The 25,852-nt window shown below is 39.2% G+C and overlaps 1 protein-coding gene across 5 annotated transcripts in view; it reads left to right on the top strand.

Annotated features, from left to right (window-relative positions):
* Positions 1-25,852, top strand: part of scaf8 (SR-related CTD-associated factor 8) — a 285,205-nt gene that overhangs the window by 90,138 nt on the left and 169,215 nt on the right. For 3 of the 5 annotated variants that reach the window (XR_006312546.1, XR_006312547.1, XM_043696128.1), the window contains exons 6-12: positions 7,436-7,572; positions 8,755-8,928; positions 13,947-14,026; positions 20,912-21,029; positions 23,758-23,886; positions 24,968-25,104; positions 25,238-25,431. Coding sequence is in view for 3 of the 5 variants with exons in the window: in XM_043696128.1 (XP_043552063.1) it covers positions 7,436-7,572; positions 8,755-8,928; positions 13,947-14,026; positions 20,912-21,029; positions 23,758-23,886; positions 24,968-25,104; positions 25,238-25,431 (969 nt within the window). In the remaining 2 variants the exon portion in view is untranslated. The remainder of the gene's footprint in view (positions 1-7,435; positions 7,573-8,754; positions 8,929-13,946; positions 14,027-20,911; positions 21,030-23,757; positions 23,887-24,967; positions 25,105-25,237; positions 25,432-25,852) is intronic. The other 2 variants (XM_043696129.1, XM_043696130.1) reach the window with 2 other exon arrangements.

Genomic DNA, 25,852 nt, shown 5'->3' on the forward strand with positions numbered 1-25,852 from the left:
GTTGTCCGCTGTAGTGGTTGGTATATTGGGTCCAGGTCGATGTGTTTGTTGATGGAGTTTGTGGATGAATGCCATGCCTCTCGGAATTCATGAATTCGACTGGGACAACACTACTATCATAGGGCAAGCCAGACAGAGAACAGCCAGGGAATTCCTAGAGGCATGGCATTCATCCACAAACTCCATCAACAAACACATCGACCTGGACCCAATATACCAACCACTACAGCGGACAGCTGAAACTGACAACCGGAAGCGGCAGGGACAGACCACTATAAACACCGGAGGAAACATCAAAGAAGCGCTTCGCAGGAGGCTCCCAAGCACTGATGATGTCGCCTAGCCAGGGGACGAAACGTTTGCAACAAAAACTTCCAGCTCGCCGAACAGAACCACGACAACGAGCACCCAGGCTACAAATCTTCGCACAAACTTTGAAGGTGATCATCCCTTTCTTATTTCTCAGTTTCACCCAAATAACATCTCTGAACGTATTCTCAGGAGTACCTTCCCTAAGTACAGCTGCAATTTTATCCCTTATTAGCAACCACCCCGCCCCAATCCTCCTGCAGCATTTGTATTCTGGAACATCAAGCTGCCAGCCTAAAACATCCCTGAGCCACATCTCTGTAATTGCTATGATATTCTAGTTCCATGTTCTTGACTATGCCCCGAGTTCATTTGCCTTCCCTGTTCGCACTCTTGCATCGAAATAAATGTAGTTTAATTAATCTACTTTGTTCTTGCCTCCCCTGACTGTTTGACTTGCTGTTTTTCCCAACTGTACCAGTCTCAGGCTGACCTGTTTCCTCTCTATCTTTCATACTGGATTAAATCCTCCTGAGCAGCTCTAGCAAATCTCCCTACCAGTATCTTTGTCGACTTCCAAATCAGATGCAATCCATCCTCCTTATACAGGCCACTTCTACCCCAAAAGAGATTTCAGTGATCCAAAAGCGTGCACCCTTCTCTCCTGCACCAACTCCTCAGCCACGCATTCATCTGCTCTATACTCTTTTTGCTACCCTCACTAGTTCGTAGTACTGGAAGTCATGCAGGTATTACTACTGTCGAAGCTCCTTTTTAAATTCCTGCCTAAATTCCTATCTTCTCCCTTCAAAGTCTCATCCTTTTACTTTCCAATATTTTCATTCCAGTGTGCACAACAACCTCTTGCTGGTTCCTCTCCTGTTTGGGAATATTCTGCACTCTCTCTGAGATATCCTTGATCCTGGCATCAAGGAAGTATGACACCATTCTTATTTATATCTGCTGGTTGCAAAAACGTCTGTGTGCGCCTCTGACCAAAGAATCCCCTATCACAATCGATAGCTTGGAATTTGACGTACCTCTTGTTACACTAGAGCCATTCTCGATGCCAGAATGTTGGCATTTTCCAAAACTTGTTTTAAAATGGGGATAGCCACAGGAGATTCCTGCCATACCTCTCCTGGAGGTAATTCATCTATTTGATCGTGTGTGGTTTTTCTCCCTTCCAATAACTGCCATCCGTCATACCTCCTAGCTCCTGTAAATTCCTCATTGCCCCTAACCACTGCTCCAACTGATCCATGCGATCTGATAGGATTCACAATCAAAGATACTTCCTGCAGTCATAATCATCAGTAACATGGAAACTCTCCCTAATCTCCTACATCTGACAGGATGAGCACATCACTATCTTTGCTCCTTAGCAATCTGCAAACCCAGAAAATAGCACCATCTTGCTGCTCTAAAAAACAGTGCTCCAGGCTAACTTAGTACAGGGAGACAATCCTTTATCTGAAATTCTGAAATCTGAAAAGTTCCAAAGTCTGAAGGTTTTTTTGTGAAGTTTTTTTTCTCATTAACAAAGCTGTTTGGCATGCAAACCGTTAACCCAAGTCGACACCTACTTGATGTGTGTCGCTCAGATGCGACGTGTGGGAGTGTGGCCCAGCACTGGCAGGCCTCAATTCTCTCTCGAGGCCTGTTTTACTGAGTGAATATACTCCTCCGGTAAGATTATTAAAAATGTCACCATCAAACTGGCACTTATTCTGAAATTCAAAAAATTCTGAATTCCGAAAACCAGCTGGTCCCAAGCATTTCGGATAAAGGATTGTGCACCTGTACCTGTGTTTTATATTTTAAAAATTTAATCGAGAGACAGAGCTCAGTAAAACATATAATCAAAAAAGAACCTCATCTGCACGTGTTAAGTGATGTTGCATCTTTAGGTCACAGGTATCTTGACATTGTGAGCAAATGAAATGAAACGTGGATATAATTTACTTTTGATGTGAATCAAGAGGCAGGAAGAAAGGAGTGACTGAAATAGGTAACTTCAGTTTGGCGTGCAATATTGATAAAATTAGGATAAAAACTGATATCATATGAAAATATCCTGTGTCATTGGCTCCAGTGATGCCACTTACCTTCACCGTGTCACTGCTGCCATAAAAAGTCTTTTGCTTATAATTTTAAACAGGTCATCCATGCCTAAGGAGAGTGTGGAGGCAACTTCTGGCTTTGTATTGCTTTTGATTTGTGTGTGTGTGTTGATTTTACTTTCTGTAAGAACCAAGGTAATATGTTACTGTTGTGTGCAAGATATAGGTGAATTGAAGTGATGCATTTACTGTTCTGAAACAAAATAATGCAGAAGGGGAATGTCACCTGTGGTGGCACAAGTGTGATGAGCAAATATTTGAGGATTCTTAGCCTAACAAGTCTGGTGAGATTATTAAGCATTTTCCAAATTGCAGTCACATCCTGTGAGCTAAGCTTCTTGTTTTGATATCTTCAACATCCTGTTCCTTGTAGTGATTGAGATGGTGCCCATTTCTTGTCATTTTGCAGGAATCTGAACCTCGAATATTGCATCAAGCTGTGTACCCAGTTTTGATCTCTTGTGGTCATTTTGCATCTTTAAACATTTCCCTGTTGTCTTCAGCCACATTGCACCACCCTTTTAAAAAGAATGTTAAGAGATGTCATAAGCGTCTGGTTTCTATTGATCAACCTCCTTTCTGTCCATGCTGTTAAAGTACCTTCCCACCCAACTTTATTTAGTATACCCAGTTTATTATTGCCTGGTTACCCTTCTCTCCTAAGTTTACAGACATTAATGTTGATTTCTTGTTTATCTTGATTTACATTCCACCCATTGTTACAGTATGCATATCTAAGGATTAGAACATTGTGGTTAAGAACTAACGATCTTCAATAATCTACTTATGTGCTATCAGACCAATTGACTTAACTATTCTGTGTTTTGCAAATATTTTGAAAGATTTTCCCTTTCTGGAGATTATCTAACAATACTTCAACATCATTCTTCTGTACACTTTTGCTCTTTATTTCCATTCTTAACACTCTAAATGATGTAAATATGTAATTCCTATTTCTCTAATAGCTTCTTCCACTGCATTTCACTTTCCCTTTCCATCCCTGAGTATTTTAAGGACTCTTTACACTATCAACTACACCATCCTTTTTCGGAGTCCATTTAGATTTCTCATCTCTATTTCAAATTGTTGCAACACTCTTTTTCCTATAATTTTCTTATTGTTGAGCCGAATTTTATTATTTCCAAAATCATCTCATTTTAATTTAATCTTATTGCTTTATTATAGCAGTTCTAACCTTTGGGATTCACTTACATTTCTTCTACACTGTAATCTACTCATCTCATTTTTGAGGATTTCATGAGCCAGTGTGTTTGAATTCCTGTCTTTTTACACCACTAAGTGTTTCCTTTTTCTAGTCTGGGAGTCTTTGACTCTTCAAGATCCTTTCCTCTTCTAAATTTAATTTGAATTCTGCTCGATTGTTCCCTTATTTTACACAAGTTAATTCTTTGCAAGAAAATTTAACTTTTTTTTATTATTCTGTTTGGTCAAGTGTTTATGAAAATTTCTCTGAATGAAAGGCTCTATAAATAGATTGAGCAAATAAATGTTTGCCAAGTGATTATTGACAATGAGAATGAACATTGATTTGTTTTTAGCATATATTCCATGCAGTTTACCTGTAGTATGTTATAGTGTGACTATGCCCAAATTTTATTGTGCATATGTGAATCTTGATTAGATTAGATTACATTAGATTACATTACATTACATTACAGTGTGGAAACAGGCCCTTCGGCCCAACAAGTCCACACCGACCCGCCGAAGCGAAACCCACCCATACCCCTACATTTACCCCTTACCTAACACTACGGGCAATTTAGCATGGCCAATTCACCTGACCTGCACATTTTTGAACTGTGGGAGGAAACCGGAGCACCCAGAGGAAACCCACGCAGACACTGGGAGAACGTGCAAACTCCACACAGTCAGTCGCCTGAGGCGGGAATTTAACCCGGGTATCCGGCGCATGTATGTATTAGGGCTTCCATCACTTCTTAAAAAGGTATACTCTACATAGTTTCTTCAGACTTGACGTATACAAAGCAGTAACTTGGTTGGTGTGCAGGTTGGAGTTGTATATCGGAACCATGTGGGTTTCCTAATGCAGTTGATCCCTTCAGCAAACCCGGAAATCAGAAGGCCCAATGGGCTATTTTGCTGGTACTGCCAGATGGATCAGTGGTCAGTACTGCTGCCTCACAGCACCAGGGATTGTGTATGTGTGTGTGTGTGTGTGTGTGTGGAGTTTGCACAATCTCCCTGTGTCTGCTTGTGTTTTCTCCAGGTGCTCCGGTTTCCTCCCACAGTCCAAAGATGAACTGGCAATACTTCAGTACCCATAGTGTCCAGGGATGTATAGGCTAGGTGCATTAGCCATGGGGAATGAAAGATTACAGGATGAGGGTGGGGTGTGGTTGGTGGGGATGCTCTTTGCAAGGTTGATCTGGACGAATGGCCTACTTCCACGCTTTGGAGATTCTATGTTCTGTGTGGAACCCTCCAAAAAGTCCCCTTAGCGCTGGAGACTTTAGGCAATAGAAATGTAATAGTTATCCAAGAAAAGTTGGTGGATAATAAGTCTGTAACCTCTGGGCAAGTAGCTGAGCCACCCCCTCCCCGCTTCAAAACAGGCAGGACCTGCCTGATTCTGGCACGCAATAACCTGACATTTTATCCCTCACTTACCTTACACATTTATTATTTAACTCATGAAATAAAACAACAAGTTTTGTTAAAAAAAAATGTCTTGGACTGTATTGTTACTCCTGCACTGAGTGGACGTCTCCTTGGTTATCTTATTAGCCCATTCAAGACATGGATTCTTGGCTGTAAAAAGTGCAGGCAGATTTGTGGGTAAATTTAAAGGTGACTGCCATTGATGAATGGTAATCAAAACATCTGGCCGCTTAGTTGTTTGGCATGCATAAGATGAATAAAGGATTGCTAGATTCAATAGAAATTATTTACTCTGCTGAAAGGTTCCAGATCAGATTGGGAAAAGAAGTGCCCAGCCTTAAAATTAGAAAAAGGCATTCATAAATGTTGGCAGATCGCAATTAAAGCAGAGTCCATAAAAGTGACCATCACTCCTGCCTCGAGGTGAATCATGGTGGGAACAGATAGTTGGTTTTCACCTCCACCATTAACCTTAGGGTTCCAGTGTCATATCTAAAGGACTACTGGATAAGCATTCGTTTAAACCAAGACTCTGAGAATGGATGGCTGTAGCTGAACGTTTTGGCCCTTCCATCATTGTATGTTTCGTCTATTATCCTTGACCAGGTGGACAGGTTTTTCATCCATGATTGGCCATCTTGTCTTGCCCATTACTCTCTCATTGCCTTTCTTCAATGATTCTCCATGTCTTGAATAACTTGAATGACTATTGCAACCCAATCTCCATCATGACATGGCACATCCAAACTCTCCATACAATTGACTTCAAAGTTTAGTCTGTATGGTAATTTGCTTGGTGTGTGCAGTCGGGGATGTGAGTTACGAAGAACTTATCTGATGTGGGGAGCTTAATTCTGCCAAGCTGGTCTTTCAACAAGCATGCATGGTACACAAATACAGACAAAGGACTTAGTGACACTTGCTATTGGGAAAACTTGACCAGTCTTTACAGTTTGGAACTTTCATCACTTCATTGAGAAGGTAATGTTTGGTTCCTTGCACAGTAAAATCCCACACCAACTTTGCTTCCCCTTTCCGAGAGCAGCACGAGAGTCCATCTGAAGTGTAGAGAAAGTCTGGAACACTTATTCCTCAATCAGCAGTTGAGGCTACTTCAGTTGAAATTCTTGAACCTGAGCCTGAAAAATTGTTGTTAAGCAAGGATGTTGGGTTAAAGCACCAAGGTTGACAGATGGAGTTAAGATGTGGATCAACTATGATTTCAGTGACTGATCGGATAAAATAGAATTGAAGTACAAAATGACATACTCCTTCATAACAACAGACTACTTTTGTGCTGTAAATTCGACACAACATTTTCTCAATGTGACATTTTCACTTCAGCCATGAGTTCATTGATTGAGACTCCACTCCAGAAATTTACATGCTTAACCTAGGCTGATGGTTCAATGTCATATTAAATGTGCTGCGGAGTCTTTCAGGTGAGCTGTTGGAAGCAGAGTCCTACTTGCCCCTTTAAGTTGACTGAAAGTATCCTATGGCACTTTTGAGGAGTAAGGAAATTTTTCCAATTCTCCCATCAATGTGTCTCTTAGTCAATTACCAATCATGATTATCTGCTTGTGCTTTGTGGCATCTTGGATGTTGACTGCCAATGAGCATTGGTTAGTACAAATTGACAGATACTAAAGAAGTAGTTTATTTCTTGTTAAATAGGTGCATGCATTTATGTTTTAAGACTTAAGTTCAGCAGGGATTACTGGTCAGAGTGAAAATAATCAATGCAGAAATCAGGAATGCCATTTAAAGTGCAAGTTTGATTAAATTTATTCCAAAAGTGTGAACTTTACATATGCGGTTCCTGTAAAATCTTATTTAGTTTAATTTGGTAAAGTATTGGTTAATGTTGGAAAAAGAGAAATTGATCTTGAACATATACTTCATTGACAAATACACAGAAGTAAGTATTAAGTTGTATTTAAGATATGTTGTGTGATTTTTCTCAAGCATTCAGTGTCTCAGTAGGCCCTTTTAATGGGGTATCTAATCGAGTATTTTGAAGTTGTTAGTTCAAGTGTTTCCTGCTATTCACAAACTCAGTTCCTGCATTTTTGAACATCTGATTTTGTTGCTTCCACAAACCTCTCTTCAGTTAGGTTAATTAAGAAATGCTATTCCTCACTTCAAAACTCAGGCCTTATTGAATGCATTTTTAGAGTTCCATATGTTTTAGGAGAAACCATATTGATAAAATATACTGATTATTAATTATTTGTACAGTGGTTCATGGTTCATTTTGTGTAAGAAATCAGCTAATGCATTTCATGCAAAAGTTGGCCTTTATCAGAACTGTAAATATCGACAATTGCAATTTGCATATGTGCGAATGTTTTATTTTCCAGGAACTCCAGCCACCCCTGCTACTCCAGCTAATGTCATGCAAAACTTACCTGATGCGTGGGCCTCCATCTCTCAGCTGTCAAACACAGACACGATTGCTGCTGTTGCACAGCTTCTGCAGAGTCCCCAGGGTCAACAGGTGTGCTACTCTTTGCCATTTTTTAATGTATGTGTGTGATAATTGTTGATAACAGTTGCAGACCTTTTGAGGCTCCTGTGTGACAGTGGTAGTATTCCCATGTATGGACCAGAGGATCTGAGTTTAAATTCCACATAACATGTTTGACCAAGAACCCTGTTTCTCAATGAAGCATACCTTAATGTACGAATATATGTTAATATTGGTGCATGTGTGTCGAGAATGCCTGAGTCTTGGAAGTCTGATTATGGTCACATGTAGTTATGTTTTGTCCCCAGTAGTGAAACTACTTTCCATTTTGGAAATATGCCAAGATGGAAGGATCCAAGCAACAGATCATGCTGAGTGTTTGGTTTTAATGGTAATTTAATTTAGAAAAAATAGGTTTGCTTATTTTTGTTTCTTGCCTGGATAGAGGAATTTTATCCAGATAATATCAAGATGGCTAAAACTCAAACAATATAAATGGTTTAAAATATTTTATAACGTCCTCGCTGACAATGCTTGATTAGCTATTTTGTAAATAAAATGCAAGATGGAGCAAATGTTGGAAATCTGAAGCTAAAACTGCCGTAGATTTGCCAGCATCTGGGGACATGAGCTCTTTGGGTGCATATCTTTCAAAATGCACCATCTCTTTATGTTTTCCCTTAGAAGCATCCCCTCAGTGCGGTGCAATCACAAAATTTTGTGACTGTTACCAAATTGACCTTTTTCGTTGTCTGAAAGCTCATTTCGGGTTGGGGAAGACAAATTTGGTTTAATTATTATGTATTTGGAAATCGTTCCGTTTTTTCCCAGTCATGTTCCACACCATTTTCTTTTACCTTGCATGAAGCATAGACAGGTTCCCTGCAGCCAGATGTTTGGCAATGTTGCTTTCTAAAAGCTTATTAAAAAGTTGTTAGTGTACAAACATAATTTAGACTGACTTTCCTTCAATTATTTCAGCTCTTTTATCAGGAAGGTTATTTAATGCCTCCACACAGTCAACAGCTATGGAATTGTGGAAAGTTATAGGTGTTTTTGTGGTGGCCATTCTATTTAAATGATATTAGTTCAAGTAGTGTCATTATTTATATATACTTATACAAGTGTTACAGGAGAGAAGTGGTTATTTGTAGTGATGATTCATTGATTTTCAATGCAAATGATTTCTTTATCATGTCCATTTATCTCTAGCTCCAGCAGTTGGTGCAAAGTCTTCAGATGCAGCAGCAAAAACCTCAGCCTTCTCTGCTTCAGGCTCTTGATGCTGGGCTTGTAGTTCAACTGCAGGCGCTTACAGCCCAGCTTACAGCAGCTGCAACTGCTAATACACTCAATCCACTGGAGCAGCGACTCAATTTTAATAAGGTATTGTGATGGAAACAATTACGTTAGAGAGATAACATAACAAAGCATGAGGCAGTATGATTCTGATCATTGGGTGTGGTACCAAAAATGTTCTACATTCACTCCTCAGTAAATGAATAAAATATAAAGTGTTGTGATATTTAACTAAGCTTTAATACTTTTGTTTTCAATATACATTAATTGACTACTATTGATATTTCAAAATGCATAGCATTTTTAAAATATAGTCCTCTATTTTCACAATTTTCCATTAATCATTAACACTAAGTGACAAATGGTTTTGCAGGTTGACAGTAATATTCTTTTGGTTTGAGCATACCACTGTTCGCACGCACTGCTTTCCATTATTCATTTCCAGATAGTCAATCTTTTTTACCTTTGGCATCAAGGTAATGATTTTGCTCCAAGTTTTCCATTTTCTGATAGCCATACCCTTAATTGGCCTTGACGTGGCAGACTAAAGTGGGCTAGAAATAGGATGATTCTAAAGTGAGAGGTTAAAATGCGGGCTTCTGTTTCTAAAAAGCAAATACCCAGTTTTTGCAATAGAGTCAGCAGCAAAGGTTGAGTATATTGAAAAGGTTTTACAATCTATGGAAATTTAAATCCTTTTGATCAATATAAGCACCCTCTCACCCTGCCTCCCCTCATCATTATCTATTTTTATGAACAGAATTAAAAAGCCATATTATTACAGAATGAAGTTGAAAAAAAGACTTTTTCCATTGGAGCAGAACCTATTAGATTTAATAGCTTTTAAAATTCTGAGAGAAGACATTAAATTGAATAGGGAAAGCCCATTTCCTCTGGTTGGAGATTAGATACTTATTTTAAATTTGCATTTGTGCCGTTGTGTACATAATCATTCAATTCCAAGTCTTTATTCATTTCACTAGCCTATGTCCTAATGCAAGAGCAGACAGATATGTGACACAACTATGCAAATCCCTAAAACTATTGATGCTGGTTGATAAAGACATCACAAATCACAGGCTATGCTTGCCAGGAAATGGAAATCTTGGAGCAAAAAACACTACCGAGATGCTAAAGGCAAGAAAGGGTTTAATTTCTGGAAGGAAAGAATTGAAAAGTAGAGCTATTATATCAAGTTAGAAATATGGTTGGACCACACTTGAAGTGAATGGTGTTGACAGCATATTATGCAAAGGCCACATACAACAGTTAGCACTATTTCTTTCCTTTTTCACAAATTTGCCCCACAATGAAGAACTTGTCTAGGTAGGTGATTGGTGATAGTCAATTTAATAGAGATTGATCCAACACTTGAATGGAGAGAACTGTTCATAATATTAACTAACGAGCTGACTCTGACGTTGTCAACAGTTTACTGGGAATAAGGTTTAGTGAGGAGGGTGTGTGTCTCGTGGCCAACATAAGTTCAAACAGGATATAAAGTGATAAACTAGTGAAATGTGAGAGTTTAGATTTGGGGGAGGATCTTTTAGAGGAGGTTTGACCCAGTGACATGGTTGAGGCAAATGATTGGATCATCTTGATTTCAGTGATAAAGAAGTCTTTGAACATCTCTCGCTTTGCGTTAGAGGTAAGGATAGGAGACCGGTATAAGAAGAGATTTTCAAGACTGGAAAGGTGCTTAAGAAAGACATTTGCAGCAATGAAAAGAAACTGGGGTCACCTTTGTATTCCAGGATGGTTCTGAAATATTGAACAAATTTCATAGCTAAGCTGTAGATAATTGTGCTTTGTGTAACCTAGCTAGATGTGGTGGCTGGCTAAACCTGTTACGCACCCTATCCTGTTTTCCATGAATTTGCAGTTTGTGGAGTTAAGGTCATATCAGGTGAAATGCCTAGGATGAAAGAGACAAGTAATTTTATGAGGGACTATGGCATCACAGATAGATATGAGGATATAGTTTGGTAAATCAGTAGTTGCTGAAATGTTCTGGTGGACTAATTGCGAGGTCTCGTGTTGATGTTTTGAATGAAGTTACAGGTGAACTGGGAAATTAATTTGGATGTTTAGTATTTTAAAGAAAGAACTTCCTCAATGTACTCTTCACCTATAAAATTATCTCCTGATTTAAATTATATGACCAATCAAAAGAGACATGGAAGAAATAGCCACCTACCTGTTTTCCTGTGATGCCACACTTCAACCCTGACATGTAGAAACAAGTAGAAGGGGCACTCTGCCATCAGTTTTTATCTCCCCCTGCTCTTTTTTTGCAGTTTGCTCTTCCAATCCACTTGTCAGTGATGCTGCCTTGCTGCAAGATGATGGGGTGGTCATAAATATGGATTAGTGAGTTTACTGGAATTGAGTGATTTAGAGAAGATAAGACGACTGTTAACTCAAAAAGAGTATGATAAGTTTAGATTGAGGTTAAAATGGTTAATTATGGCAGGTTGGTGTATAGAAACTGAGGGGAAAGACACAAAGATGTCTTGGTGAGAGAATTTAGATCATGTATAGAAGGGCGGTAGAGAATGAACTAAGATGAGTGGAGCAAGTTGAGGTGCTCAGAGGAGAGTGAAGTGTTGAGCGGTCTGGTGGTCAGGCCAAGATGAGATTTGCTGATTAGTGTCTAGGAACTGAAAAATCCCAGGTCATAAAGACCAGCATCCCAGAGAACCTAAGGAAGTGGTTCTAAAAATAATGGATGCGATGGTGATAACCTTTCAAGAGTCCGTTGACTCTAGAACATTTCCTATGGTTGGGAGGGTAGCTAATGTAGCCACACTAAATAAAAAGAAGGTAAAGAGAAACTGGGAATTATAGACTGGTTAGCCTAATATGGGTAGGAGGGAAAATGTTAGAGTCCATTGTAAAAGATTGAATGGTGGAGCGCTTGGAAAACAGTAACAGGATTGGCCGGAGTCAGCATAGATTTATGAAAGCAAAATCATGCTTGACAAATTTATTGGAATTTTTCAGTGCTGTAGCTAGTAGCATTGATAAGGAGGACCCAGTGGCTGCAGTTTATTAGGGCTTTCAGAAGGTCCCACATAAAGCGATTAGCATGTAAAACTAAAGAACATAAGATTGGGGGAAGAGTGCTGACATGGATAGAAAAGTATTTGGCAGACTAGAATAGATTAGAGTAGGAATAAATTGGTAATTTTCCAAGTGGCAGCCAATGACTAGTGGGGTACTGCAGAGATCAGTGCCTGGACCCCAGCTATTCACATTATAGATGAGGGAACTAAATGTAATATCTACAAGTTTGGAGATGACACAAAGCTGGTTAGGCAGGTGAAATGTAGATAACACAGCGATGCTTCTGTGTGAAATGAACAAGTTGAATGTGTGGGCAAATGCATGGCAGCTGAAGATAAATGTGAGGATTTCCACTTTGGTAGCAAAATTAGGAATGCAGATTATTATCTGAATGGCAGTAGATTGGGAAAGGGCTAGGTGCATCAAGACCTTGATATCCTTGTACATCAGTTGCTCAAAGTAAGCATGCAAATGCAGCAGACAGTGAAAAAGCTAAATGATACATAGACCTTCATAACAAGTACAGGAGCAGGGATATCTTGCTGTAACTTTACAGGGCATTGATGAAACCACACTTGGAGTACTGTGTGCAGTTTTGGTCTTCCTATCTCAAGCTATGGAGGAAATGCAACAAAGGTTTACTAGACTGATTCCTGGGATGATGGGACTGCTATACAAAGAGAGCTTGGATTAGTTAAGACTATATTCACTGAATAGCCTACTCCTGTTCCTACTTTGTGTTTCTACTTGTCATGTTGCCACACGACAGTCTTTAATGCAGAAGTGGAAGAATATCTTGCCAGATGGGGAGACTTAATTAAAAGAAAATTTATTATTGCCACTCAGCCAGGTGTCTGTATGGGTACGATGCCAACTCATTAATCCATAACCAGTTAATGGATGGTAAGGGCCTAGTTCACAAAAAAAAGGCCATTCTGATTGAGACACTAAGAGGAGTTATAAAAGCTGAGTTCATGGCCCCTACAGTGGGAAGAGTGAGATGTACAGGAAGGACTGACCCTCAACTGGCACACTGGGTGGGAAGATGGACCAGAGAGCATGTTGGAGCAATTAGGATTTGTGCTTTTAATGAGTAAGTGCCAAGTGCATCACTGAGCCTGTTCTGTGTTTTAATCTTAGAAATAAACCCATAGCAAAATCCTTTAACATGAAACAAGGTGTGGTTTGTTAATAAAACATTCATAGCAACAGCTTCTGTGCTTCATTCTGTCTGTCTCTCTCGCACTCATACTCACCTGTACGCGCGCACACAAAAGAACAAAGTTGAGAGAGAAGGAAAAAGGGAAGGGAAGCTGTTGAAATTTTGAGTGCCTAAAACAAAAGTCGAAGATCTTGATATTAGTGTTTGTGACTTGAGTCCAGAAAGTCCAGTCTGTCATCTGGCTGATCTTGCAGCAATTCTTTTCCTTAGCTGTGTCACCTTCATTTGCAACCCTTGAGAGGAAGTGGTCCCTTAATAGTACAGATGAATGGAATCCATCTTGTGTTTCCACAGTGCAAGCACAAATGCTTGGAGCATTCAGTTTAGCTAGAAATCCGTGAACTGAAATCTTTAGTATTTAGCCAAACTCTCTAAAAGTTTGTTTAGCCTTTATAGTTTGTTAGTGAACAGGGATGGGGTAAGTTCTTTGAGGGAAAAACTATATCTTCAAGACTGAACATTTTCCGAACAAGCAATGTTGCTTAATTTTCTTTATCATATAGTCTCCAACGTATGATTTGGGGATGAAGCAGGAAAGTGGAATTGAGAGTTGTCAGAATAGACATGATCGCTTTGAATGGCAAAGTACACTGGATGGACCAAATAGCCCAGTTTTGCTCCTATGCCTTGTCTTTGTTGGAATCAGGCTGTTATTGTCAACAAACTGTAGGCAGACATTGCCACAATAAATTAATTTTTGTTTTTAAAGAAGTGTCTGATTCTAAAATAAGTAGCCATTACAAATAAAACAAGACCCATGCTGAGGTAAGGCTAAGTTGTGAAATGCTGAATTGAGTTGTATGTTTTGTTCCAGAAACTCCTTGACAGATTTGAGTATGAAGAAGAACAGGATCATTCAGAGGAAACCAAGAAAGAAACATCTGCATCCCAGCTGTAAGAAATTGTCTTATTTGTAATCTTCTTCCCTATGTTATAACTGAATGCATATCTTGTTCCTAAAATCCTTTGAACAATTACATTTCAATTGCAGTATCATAGAGTCAATATGGCACAAAATGAGGCCAATGACCATTGAGTCTATGCCTGGTTTGTCGGGTAATCCACATAGTTTCCTTCCTGCATTTCATCCACAGTCCTATAAACTTATTTCTCTCTAGTTCACTTCCAGTTTCCTTTTGAAATCATTCACTGGTTCCTCTTCAACAGCAATTTGCAGATCATTACCACTTCCTGGGTTTAAAAAGATATCATCCTTACAACTGCTCATAATGTTTTGTCCAAAGCCTTAATATAGTGTCCCTTAGTCCTTATGCCATTAGTGAATGGGAATTGATTTTGTCTACTTTACGTAAGCCTATAATAAATTTGCAAACTCCTATCAATACTGCCCTCAATTTCCTTTGATCCAAGGAGAACTGCTTCACTTTATCATTACTGTTGTTAGGCCTGGAACCACCCTGATAAATTTTCTCTGCACACTGTCAAGGACTCTTTATTCATCTTTATGTGGGGTCACCAGAACTAGATACAGTACTCTTATTGGAGAATGTTTAGCATAGCTTCCTGTCTTTTGCATTCAATACCCACATTTCAGATGCCCACGATCCCACAAGTTATGCTAACTCATCATTCGCTTTGTCCTGTCACCTTCAAAGATTTATGCTTATCAACATCCATATTCCTTTGTCACTCTTTACAATTATGGTATTTAGTTAATATTACAGTTCTATTAATTCTTCCAAAATTTCTCTATTAAATTCCATTTGCCCTTGTGTGCCTGTTCTGGAAACCCATCTGTATTCCGTTGTAGTTGTATAGTTATATATATGAACAACATTGTACGGTGTCTTTCAGTCTGAAAAATCTGCCTTTTACCATGGCTGCTTTTCTGTCCTTCTACCTTGCCCAAGTTGACGCTTGCTGTCCCCTTCTATGAGCTGTGTTGTTGACTAGTCCTTTTTGTAGTAAATAGAAATATGCTGATGAAAAGATTTAATTTCAGTGCTTTGTTCCTGACTTACAAAGTACAATAAGTGGAAAAGTATAATATTTTGAACAAGAGGCATTGGAGCCAAGTGCTTGTTTGTTGTGTTTCCCATCAACTACGTGCCATGGGTTTTTCTGAGTATCATTTTTGGTAACCTCATTTCTCAGTACATCATGATTTTCAGGGATGTTTTGCTGGCTATAAGCAAGAGAAGGCATATAGGGGCTATGACAATGTCTTGCACCCCTACTATGGTAGTAAACTTTAATTTGGATGCTTTGCATTTCTGCCCCTTGCAGTCCACATTCATCAGTTCTATTTTTTATAAGAATGAGTGTTGTGAGATTGGAAATTGTTTGGAAAATTGGATATTGGGTTGTTAGAAATGATACAGTTTTGATGTGTTGGTGTTAATTTTCCAAAACTTATTAGATTTGGGGAAGATTCCTTGAGGAAAAAAGTTTGCAACCAGACAATAAACGATGTTCCACACAACTTTAAATGGGGAGGCTGCTTTGTCTGATATATGGTGAAACTACCAATTCCTGGGAGGTTATTGTTAACAGTACAAGATAAGTTTTGAATTGATTCTTCTGTATAAAGATTTTGTGCTCAGTTAGCTTGTGTTCCTGAAACGTAAAAGAATTGTGTGAGAACTTGAAATATATTTGCTACTTGCTAATTGAACAGGAACTGTCAAGAATAATAAATATAAGCAAATTTTGAGGGGTTGATATAATATCTGTATGTATTGATATGGGAGGGATAATTTTATGAAACTATTGCCATAATTCTTGTCTTCTATCGATTGTTTGAAAAGCCCATCTGGTTCACTAATCTCTATTGTAAAGGATTTCTGCCGTCCTTCTGGTTTAACTGTGACTACAGACTTATAGCAATGTGGTTGTCTCTTAACTGCCCTCTGAGCGTTAGGGATGGGCAATAAATCCTGGCCAAACCAGTGACGCCCACATCTGTGGAGTGAAATTTAAAAACTTGCCCCCTCTCCTGAATCACTACCTTGAAGGACTTAGTGTTGGCTGCATCACATTTCATTGGTCCTTTGACCAAAGTGGTATTCAGCTTCCCAAAAGATGACTGGCACATTCCTAGGCGCACTTTTTTGGCGTGGAACTGTCAGTGGAGCAACTGTTGCACTGGACTTTGGTCGAAATCTGAGGTAAAGCCCATATATTCCCAAAAATCTTGTTATTTCCTCTTGAACTTTAGGGTCAGGAAACTCCACCATTGCTTGTATTTTTGTTGTTCTTGCCCTATTATATGTTCTAGTCTATTTATTGTCACCTTTGCAAATTTAGTTCTGACGAGGTTTGCCTCTAAATCAACTGTTTGTAATTTCCAAACCAAAGCTTCCAGTTCTTCCAAGTAGTGCCCCAGCATCAATGTAATTCACAATTAGGAACAATGGCTACTTGGTTCATCAATCTCTGGAAAGTTGCTGGACACAATTTTTTGCCTGAATGGAATCACTTGGGATTGGAGCTGATGGTCTAGTGCAACTGAAACACATCTCTTTAGTGTCATTGAGTCACACAGTATGAAAACAGGCCCATCAGTCCAACTCGTCCATATCGACAAATTTTCCCAAACTAAACTGGATCCAGTTTATTCATATACATTTCCAAATGTCTTTTGAGTGTTAATACTGTAACTGCCGTGCCATTTTCTCTTGCCATTCATTCCATATACTCACCACCCTCTGTGGAAAAAGCTGCTGCTTTCAAATCTTTCCCCTCTTAACTTAAACTAATGCCCTTTTGTTTGAAACTCTCCTACCCAAGGGAAAATATCTTTGCCATTCATTTTATCAATGCCCCTCATGATTTTATAAACCTCCATATGATCACCCCTCAACTTACTATGCTCCTGGAACAAACGTCCCAGCCTATCCAGTCTCTCTTTATAACTCAAACCCTCCAGTACTGGTAATAATTTTGTAAATCTTTTCTGTACCCTTTCCAATTTAATAATATTCTCCCTATTGAAGTGCAACTAGAACTGCATACACCATTCTAAAAGAAGCATCACCAATGTCGTATGCAGCTGCAACATGATGTCCTAACTCCTATATTCTGACCAATGAAGGCAAATGCCCTCCTCACCACTCTGTCTACCTATGATGCCACATCCAAGGAACTATGTACCGAGGTCTCTCTGTTCAACAACACTTCGGTGAGGCCCTACTATTAACTGTGTAAGTCCTGTCCTGGTTTGTCTTACCAAAATATAGCACCTCATATTACCTAAGTTAACTTCCATCTCCCACTCTACAGCCCAGTAGCCTGGCTGCTCAAGATACAGTTGTGCTCTTAGATAACCACCTTCACTGTACCACCAATTTTGGTGTCATCCACAAACTTAGTAACCATGCTTCATACAGTCTCATCCAAGTTTTTTGTGTAAATGGCAAACAAAGTGGACCCAGCACCGATCCCTGCAGAGCACTTCTGGTCACAGGTCTCAAGTCTGAAAACCAACCCTCTACCACCACCTTAAAGCTTCTACCTTGAAGCCAATTTTGTATCCAATTGGCAAGTTCACCTTGGATCCCATGTGTTCTCACCTTACTATTCAGTCTACCATACAGAATCTTGTCAAAGGTCTTTCTAACATCAGTGTAGACAATTTGTACTGCACTACCCTCTTTTATCTTATTGGTCACATCCTCAGAAATTCAATAAAGTTTGAGAGACACAATTTCTCACACACAAAGTGGTGTTCGCTATCTCTAATCATTCCTCTCCAAATGCATGTAAAACCTGTCTCGCAGAATCCCCTCCAACAATTTACTGCCCACTGATGTCAGAATCACCAGTCTGTAGTTCCCTAAGCTTTTCTTGCAACCTTCTTTGAATAAGGGCATAACATTAGCCAACGTCTAGTCTTCCCACACTTCACCCATAACTGTAGATGCAAATATTCCAGCTCGGCGAACAGAACCACAACAACGAGCACCCGAGCTACAAATCTTCACCCAAACTTTGAGCAAATGTCTCTGCCAGGGTTCTGCAAGTTTGTCTCTCTCTTCCCACAATGCCCTTGGATACGCCTCTGATCCCAGGGATTTACCTAACTTTATATTTTTTAAGACCTCTGGCACCACCTCTTCAGTAATAGGACTGGGTGTTAAAGGAACTTGCCGATTATATTTTTTGCAAATCTATTTCAGTAAGAAATCTGACGATGCCAACTTAATCCTTACAGTTTTCTAAGCGATGAACTGATAAGAGTGTGATTTTGTTGCTGTATTTTACAATTCAGGACTTAGTGTCAGTAACTAAGCCTCATGATTCAACTATCAAGGAAACTCCAGCAGCTTTGACTAGATTAATTTGGCTGTTTTCCCACATGGAGAAATGATGGCCTAGTAGTATTATCACTAGACTATTAATCTAGAAACTCAGCTAATGTTCATAGAATCATAAATACCTACAGTGTGGAAACAGGCCCTTCAGCCCAACAAGTCCACATTGATCCTCTAAAGAATACCCCACCCAGACCCATTTCCCCATCTCTATTACTCTCCATTTACCCATGACTAATGCACCTAACCTACACATCCATGGACACTACGGCCAATTTAGCACGGCTAATTGATCTAACCTGCACGTCTTTGAAGAAACTGGAGCTCCCAAAGGAAACCCATGCAGACACAGGGCGAATGTGCAAATTCTACACTGACCCTGGTTTGAATCCCACTATGGCAGATGGTGAAATTTGAATTCAATATAAAAAAAATTGGAATTTAGAATCTCATGAGCATGAAACCCTTGTGGGGGAAGTGTCTATCTGGTTCACTAATATCCTTCAGGGAGTGCAGAAGATAAGGCTGAAGCATTTGTAGCAGCCTGTAGCCAGAAGAGCTGAACAGATGATCTATCTCTGCCTCCTTCAGTGGTTGCCAGTGTCACAGATGCCAGACGCTTTAGGATGAAAGATCTCCATTCGAAACATCAACTTCTCCACCTCCTGATGCTGCCTGGCTTTCTGTGTGCTTCCAACCTTCTGTTTGTCTACTTTGGATTCCAGCATCTAGTTTTTTTTTAATCTCTATGTAAGGATAGAGATAGGTAAAGTGAATAGGCAAAGATCTAGCAAATGGTGTACAATGTGGCGAAGTGTGAAATTGTCCATTTTGGCAGAAAAAATAAAACCGAAATATATTACCTAAATAGTGAGAGGATATAGAGCTCTTAGTTACAGAGAGCTCCTCTGCATAGATAGCAGAATGTTCATGTGTGGGTACAGCAAGTAATCAGGTAGAATGTTGTTTTATTGTGAGGGGAGCTGAACGCTGAAGTAGGGATGTTACCTGGAGTACTGTGTACAGTGCTGGTCATGTGCATGTGGATGGATATTGATGCATTGGAAAGATGTCAGCGAAGGTTTACTAGTCTAATACCTTATGAAGAAAGGCTTAGCTTGTATCTTGTATAGTTTAGAAATTCAGAGGTGACTTAATTTGAAGCACTGTAAGATCCAGAGTAGACTTGATCAAATGCTGCTAAAAGGAGGTTTTCTCTCAAGTGAGAATCTAGAACTTGGGATCATATCTTAAAAATAAGAGTCACCCATTCAGGATAGATATGAGGAAACATATCTCTGTACCCGATGTGGCCTCCTCTATATTGGGGAGACAGGCCGCCTACTTGCGGAGCGTTTCAGAGAACACCTCTGGGACACCCGGACCAACCAACCAACCCACCCTGTAGCTCAACATTTCAATTCCCCTTCCCACTCCACCAAGGATATGCAGGTCTTTGGACTCCTCCATCGTCAGACCACAGCGAAACGACGGTTGGAGGAAGAACGCCTCATCTTCCGGCTAGGAACCCTCCAACCACAAGGAATGAACTCGGATTTCGCCAGTTTCCTCATTTCCCCTCCCCCCAGCCTGTCTCAGTCAAATCCATCAAATTCAGCACCGCCTCCCTAACCTGCAATCTTCTTCCCGACCTCTCCGCCCCCACCCCAATCTGTCCTATCACCCTCACCTTGACCTTTTTCCACCTATCACATTTCCAACGCCCCTCCCCCAAGTCCCTCCTCCCTATCTTTTATCTTAGCCTACTGGACAAACTTTCCTCATTCCTGAAGAAGGGCTAATGCCCGAAACGTCGATTCTCCTGTTCCCTAGATGCTGCCTGACCTGCTGCGCTTCTCCAGCAACACATTTCCATCTCTGATCTCCAGCATCTGCAGACCTCATTTTCTCTTCTATGAGGAAACATAAAAACAAGCAGCAAGAGCTTCTGCAGGTATAGAAAAAAGGAGAGTAGCTAATGTAACTGGGACCCTTGGAGGGTACAACTAGGGAATTGATTGTGGGGAGCAAGGAAATGGCAGACAATTTAAGCTAATATATTTCATCAGTCTTCACGATGGAGGACACTATAAGCATCTCAAAGATAATAGATAAGCAAACTGCTAATGGGAGGAAAGATCTTGTAACAGTCTCTACCAGTATTTGACAAACTAATGAGACTCGAGGCAGACAAATCACCAGGAACTGATGACCTGCAATCATGGGATTTGAAAGGAGTGATTTTAGAGATTATGGAGGCATTGGTCAAAATATTTCAGGCCCCACTGATTGAAAAACTGCAAATAGGACGTCCATGTACACGAAAGGAGAGAAACAAAGCAGGAAACCATTGACCAATTAGCTGAACATATGTCGTTCGGAAAACGTCCTGTGTTTTGTAGTTTCCTTTGAAAACTACAAAAACGTATAGTACTTTGTGACAGCGTCTTATAGAATTACCATTGTTCATACATGTATGGTAAATGATTATCTCTTTGACTTACAGACCTCTTGTAACTGAGACCATGAACACATCACTTTTTCAGCAGCTGGCTGAGCAATTCCAGCAGCAAAACTTCGAGCAACTTCGGCAACAGATATTGGAGCAACAGCAGACACAGCAGGTACAAGAAGAAGTATGAGTGATTACTGTGAATATAATTTAAACAAACTAAGTTCACATCCAAATCTGAGAGGAGGTATCATACTTTTAAAGTGATGTCAGTGCAACTTTTGCATCTGTTAATACGTCTTGAAGCAAGTTATATTTGTACCTTTATAGGGCCTACATTTTTTATGTTTATTTGAATCTCAATTAAAAACAAAGTATATTTATCAAAATGTGTCTTTATAACAATGATTACACATTATAAATTTATGGCACATTGTACATTACAATCAAATCAGACACTCTGCAAATCATCATTTATGCTTTACTGTCTCTAATGTGTGAAGCATAATTATATTTCATTTGTACCGCCAGTCCAAGTATAGTCTTTGAAAGTTTTTGCCATGTGTTTCGTACTTATGGAGATTACCATTGAGGCAAATTTCAACAATTTAACCATAGAGGTTGCAACCATTAGCATTCAATGTTAGAATTTAGCAGAATAAATGTACAGAATATGAATATATGGTATATTGGATGCCGAGAGCTCAAACACTAGAAACCCTAATGGTCGTTATAAAAAGGTGGGGGGTTTCGCTTAAAACAAAGAAAGAGCATGAAAAACACTGACACGTAAAATAAAGAAAACACTTTTTAAAAGTATTTTCAGTAGCACGGAAAGAGTGTACCCCATTAGGAACCAAAGTGGAAAACTGCTTGTGGAACTAGAAGATAGACAAGGTTTTAAGTAAGTACTTTGCATCTGTATTCACTATAGAAAAGAATGAAGTAAGTGTAGAAGTCTTAATGATACTTAATTATACTTGAATAAATTACATTTGAGAGGGCTCAAATTAGTGGACTCAGAATTGGATAAATCCCTAGGGCTAGATAAGATATGTCCCAGGCTCTTGTGGGAGGCAAAGGAGAAGATGGCAGAGGCTTTGATAATTTTAATTCCTATCTGGACACAGTTGCCGAACAACTGGAGAACAGCTAGTGTGGTTGTACAATACAAGAAAAAAAGCAGGGCTGAACCAGGAACTAATGGCTATTGAGTGATGGAGAGACTCATAGAAAAAGTTTGAGGTGCAAAATTAATCGCCACCTGGAGTGGAACGGATTAATCAAAGTTAGTAAGCGTGGCTTTGTCGGGGAGATTATGTCTGACTGGTTTGATTGACTTTTGCGGAGGTATAAGGTGAGAGTAGTGTAGTGGATGTAGTCTACATAGACTTTATAATGTGGGGGTGGCAAAGGTCAGCAGACACATGAAAGCAGGTTATAGTCCAACCAGTTTATTTGAAATCGCAAACTTCTCACTGAAAAAGGAGCCGCGCTCCAAAAGCTTGTGATTTCACATAAACCTGTTAAATTATAACCTGGTGTCATGTGACCTCTGACTTTACATAGACTTCAATAACGTTTTTGACAGGGTCTCGCATGGGAAACTAGGTAAGAAGATAAGGGCTCATGGGATCCGAGGCAATTTGACATACTGGATCCAAAATTTGCTGAGTAGCAGGAGATGTGTGTGATGGTCAAAGATGGTTTTTGGGACTGTTTCCAGTGGCATACTGCAGGGTACAGTGCTGGGTCACTTTCTGTTTGTAGTGTACTTGAATGACCTAGACATTAATATAGAAGATTGGATCAGTAAGTTGATCAGTAAAACTGGTGGTGTGATAAATAGCAAGGAGGGAGGACTTAAGACTACAGGATGATAAATAATGGGCTGGTCAGATGAACAGAACAATGGTAAATTGTATTTAATCCAGAAATATAGGAGGTACTTCGGGAGGAATAATAAAACCATGGAATATATAATGAATGGTAGTGCCTTAGGACATGCAGAACCTTGAAGGCAGCAGGTCAGGTAGATCAAGTAAAACCGGCATATGGGGCACTTAGCTTTATTAGTCGACCCATTGAATAGAGCAGGAAGGTTAGATCCCTGCTGGAATACTGACTGCAGTTCTGGTCACTACAGAAGGAATGTGATTGCACTGGAGAATGTGTGAAGGAGGTGCACCAGATGCTTGAGGTTGGAAGGTTTCATCTGTGAAGAGAGACTAAGTAAGCTCGGGTTTCTAAGGGGCACAGAAAGGGGCAAAGCCTTTTCCCCTTATGACAGCAAACACTAAGCGGCAACTGTAGATGTATGGATAGGAGGCTTAGAGGGGATCTAAGGGAAATTTTTTTTCATTTAGAGGATGGAGGTTATATGGAACTCACTGCCTCAGGCATAAATCATCACCACAATTTGGGACTATTTAGATAAATACTTGGTAGTGCTACAGCATTGCAAGGTTTTGGGCCCCCAAGCTCTCTGAAAACTTTGATTAGAGTAGTTGGTGCTTGTTGACTAGTTTATTTGAATTCTAGTGTTAATGGTTTGTGCTTGTCATAATGTGCATTTCATGACCATCAAATTCATTGTTTTGTAGCTGACAATCTACAACTTGGGAGAAGGACTTTTTATGCATATTTGAGAATCATGGGATGAATTGCAGTCATGCATGTTTGGCTTTAATTGTTTGAAATGCATAACACTAAGTAGTACTCATACTGATGTCATAAAGCTAGTTTCATATGTGTGCAAATTATTATGCTTGGACATTTTTGTTTTGTCCTAGCAAAGAAAATCTATACATGCTGTATTTTGATAACTAAAAGGGCTAATGGGCTTTCCAGAAAAATGCTTAGGGTTCAGATTTGAATTTATGAATTAAATTACTTTGCAGAATGCAACTTTGGACAATCAGGAAGTAAGTTTTGGATCTGAACAGTCAGTGACCCCTTCCCAGAGCAGCACTCATCAGCAACAAGAGCAAGAGATCAGAGTGGAGGATCCACTTGAGCAACAACAACAGGTAGAAAGACAGTTTTATATAATACCATACTGAACGCATTCTAGAAATCAGCTTTGATGTGCATATTAATGAATAAGTATTAGAACGTTTTGCTGAAATCTGAGAGAATAAAACTGTTTTTGTATTTTGTTCCATAACTAAAATTAAATCAGATCTGTCAAAGTGATTAATCTTGGAGCGGTTGCATCATGTGTTTACGAGCTCCTCTCAAATCAAGTGTATAGGAAATATTGAATGTCATTTATCTTGACAAGGGAGAAACAAGAAGTGGAAATTAAATATAACAGCCTTATTACTCCATATATTGTTTTTAAAAATCCATATATACGAGTGAGCTCAGCATTAATTTCATCTTTGTTAAAGTTTACTTTGCAGAAGGAGGCTGTTTGAGCAGTCATCAATATCAGTCCTTAACTAAATAATCAAACTTTCCCTCCCCTTGTTCTTATTCTTCCTCTGCTTCACCTGTTTACGAGTTGTAAACCGCACCTCCCTCCACCAACCCCAAACAGAGTATGCGTAAAGAAGTTGACTTGAAGCAGGGTGTGTCACAGCCTCCTTCTGTACAATGGTTCTGTTTGACATACCATGCCTCCAATTGCAATACCTTCCCTGGTACAATGGAAGTAAGTTCCAGGATCTCAAATAATTTGAAAATTGTTGCCTGAATGCTTTGTGAATATATTCCCAAGTAATAAAATGTTGATATTAAGTAATATTTTTTTTTTCTACTTCTCGCCATTTTGGATGAAGGAAATGATGTAGAGAATGGTCATGTAGATCAATAAGTATTGTATTTTGACAGTATTAGGTGGCATATTTCATTGTTTGTACTATGTGGTGTTAACTACTTGAAGCATGTGGAAACTGATGTAGGAACCCATTCGTAATACTGCATGCCAGAAACTCCATGCACTTGGAATTAGAAAATGCAGTTGTACCTGGCATTCCCTCATTATATTTGGAGCATTCAGTGTTAATTTCTAGAGCAGTCAGTCATCTCATTTGATCTAGAGTCATATGAACTAAATCTGGTTTATACTGTTGTCCGTTGAATTAATTGTTATTTATGTTTTTAATGATGCCATGGGTTATTAAGGATATGGATATTGATGCACCTGATGGTCAGGACCTTATTGAAGAAGACATCTTTCAGCATGAAGAAAAAAAGCCTTTAGTACGTTCAAGATCTCTGACACACTCAAGATCTCGTTCAAGGTGTGATATTTATTTACTCTCATTTGAAGGAGTTCACTTAAAATATTAAATAAATATATTCGACATAGTTTGCACATTATAAGGAATTAAATGTAATATTTGAAAGCTTCACATTTTGTATATTTTTGATTAGATCACCTCGAAAGAAAAGGTCCAGATCCCGCTCAGGGTCTCGCAAGCGCAAACATCGGAAACGCTCTCGCTCAAGATCAAAAGAAAGAAAAAGGAAGTCGTCTCGATCCTATTCCAGTGAAAGACGAGCAAGGGAGCGTGAAAAGGAACGCCAGAAAAAGGGTCTACCACCTATCCGTTCGAAAACACTTAGTGGTATGTAATTTTAAAATGGATTAATTTCCTTCTGTATTTGAATGTAATTGACTGTAGCAAAGTTTTCTTTTGTTTTTATTCAGCATCTTCAGGACCGAAGATGGTTATAATGCAACAGGCTGTACATGTAACAGAGTATTTTGGACAGAGCTGAGAGATTGTGAAACTTGCTATGTTTCTTAACTATGTTCATAATATCCCAACTCCATAACAGAATGAATAGCAACAGTTTACATGTTACAGCAGACAATTAGTTGTGTCAACTAACATTGCTAGTTATCCATGATAAAAGTCCTGCACCTTATCATGAAATTCTTTATGGCAGACATAAAATGAGCAGGATTGCAAAGCTGTAAAGATAATTGTTTCTGTATTGCAGTTTTTTTGAAATTGTACTGTAAATAACAGATCAATAATTAAG

Source organism: Chiloscyllium plagiosum, chromosome 9 (assembly GCF_004010195.1).
Source record: "Chiloscyllium plagiosum isolate BGI_BamShark_2017 chromosome 9, ASM401019v2, whole genome shotgun sequence".
Classification (NCBI taxonomy): domain Eukaryota; kingdom Metazoa; phylum Chordata; class Chondrichthyes; order Orectolobiformes; family Hemiscylliidae; genus Chiloscyllium; species Chiloscyllium plagiosum.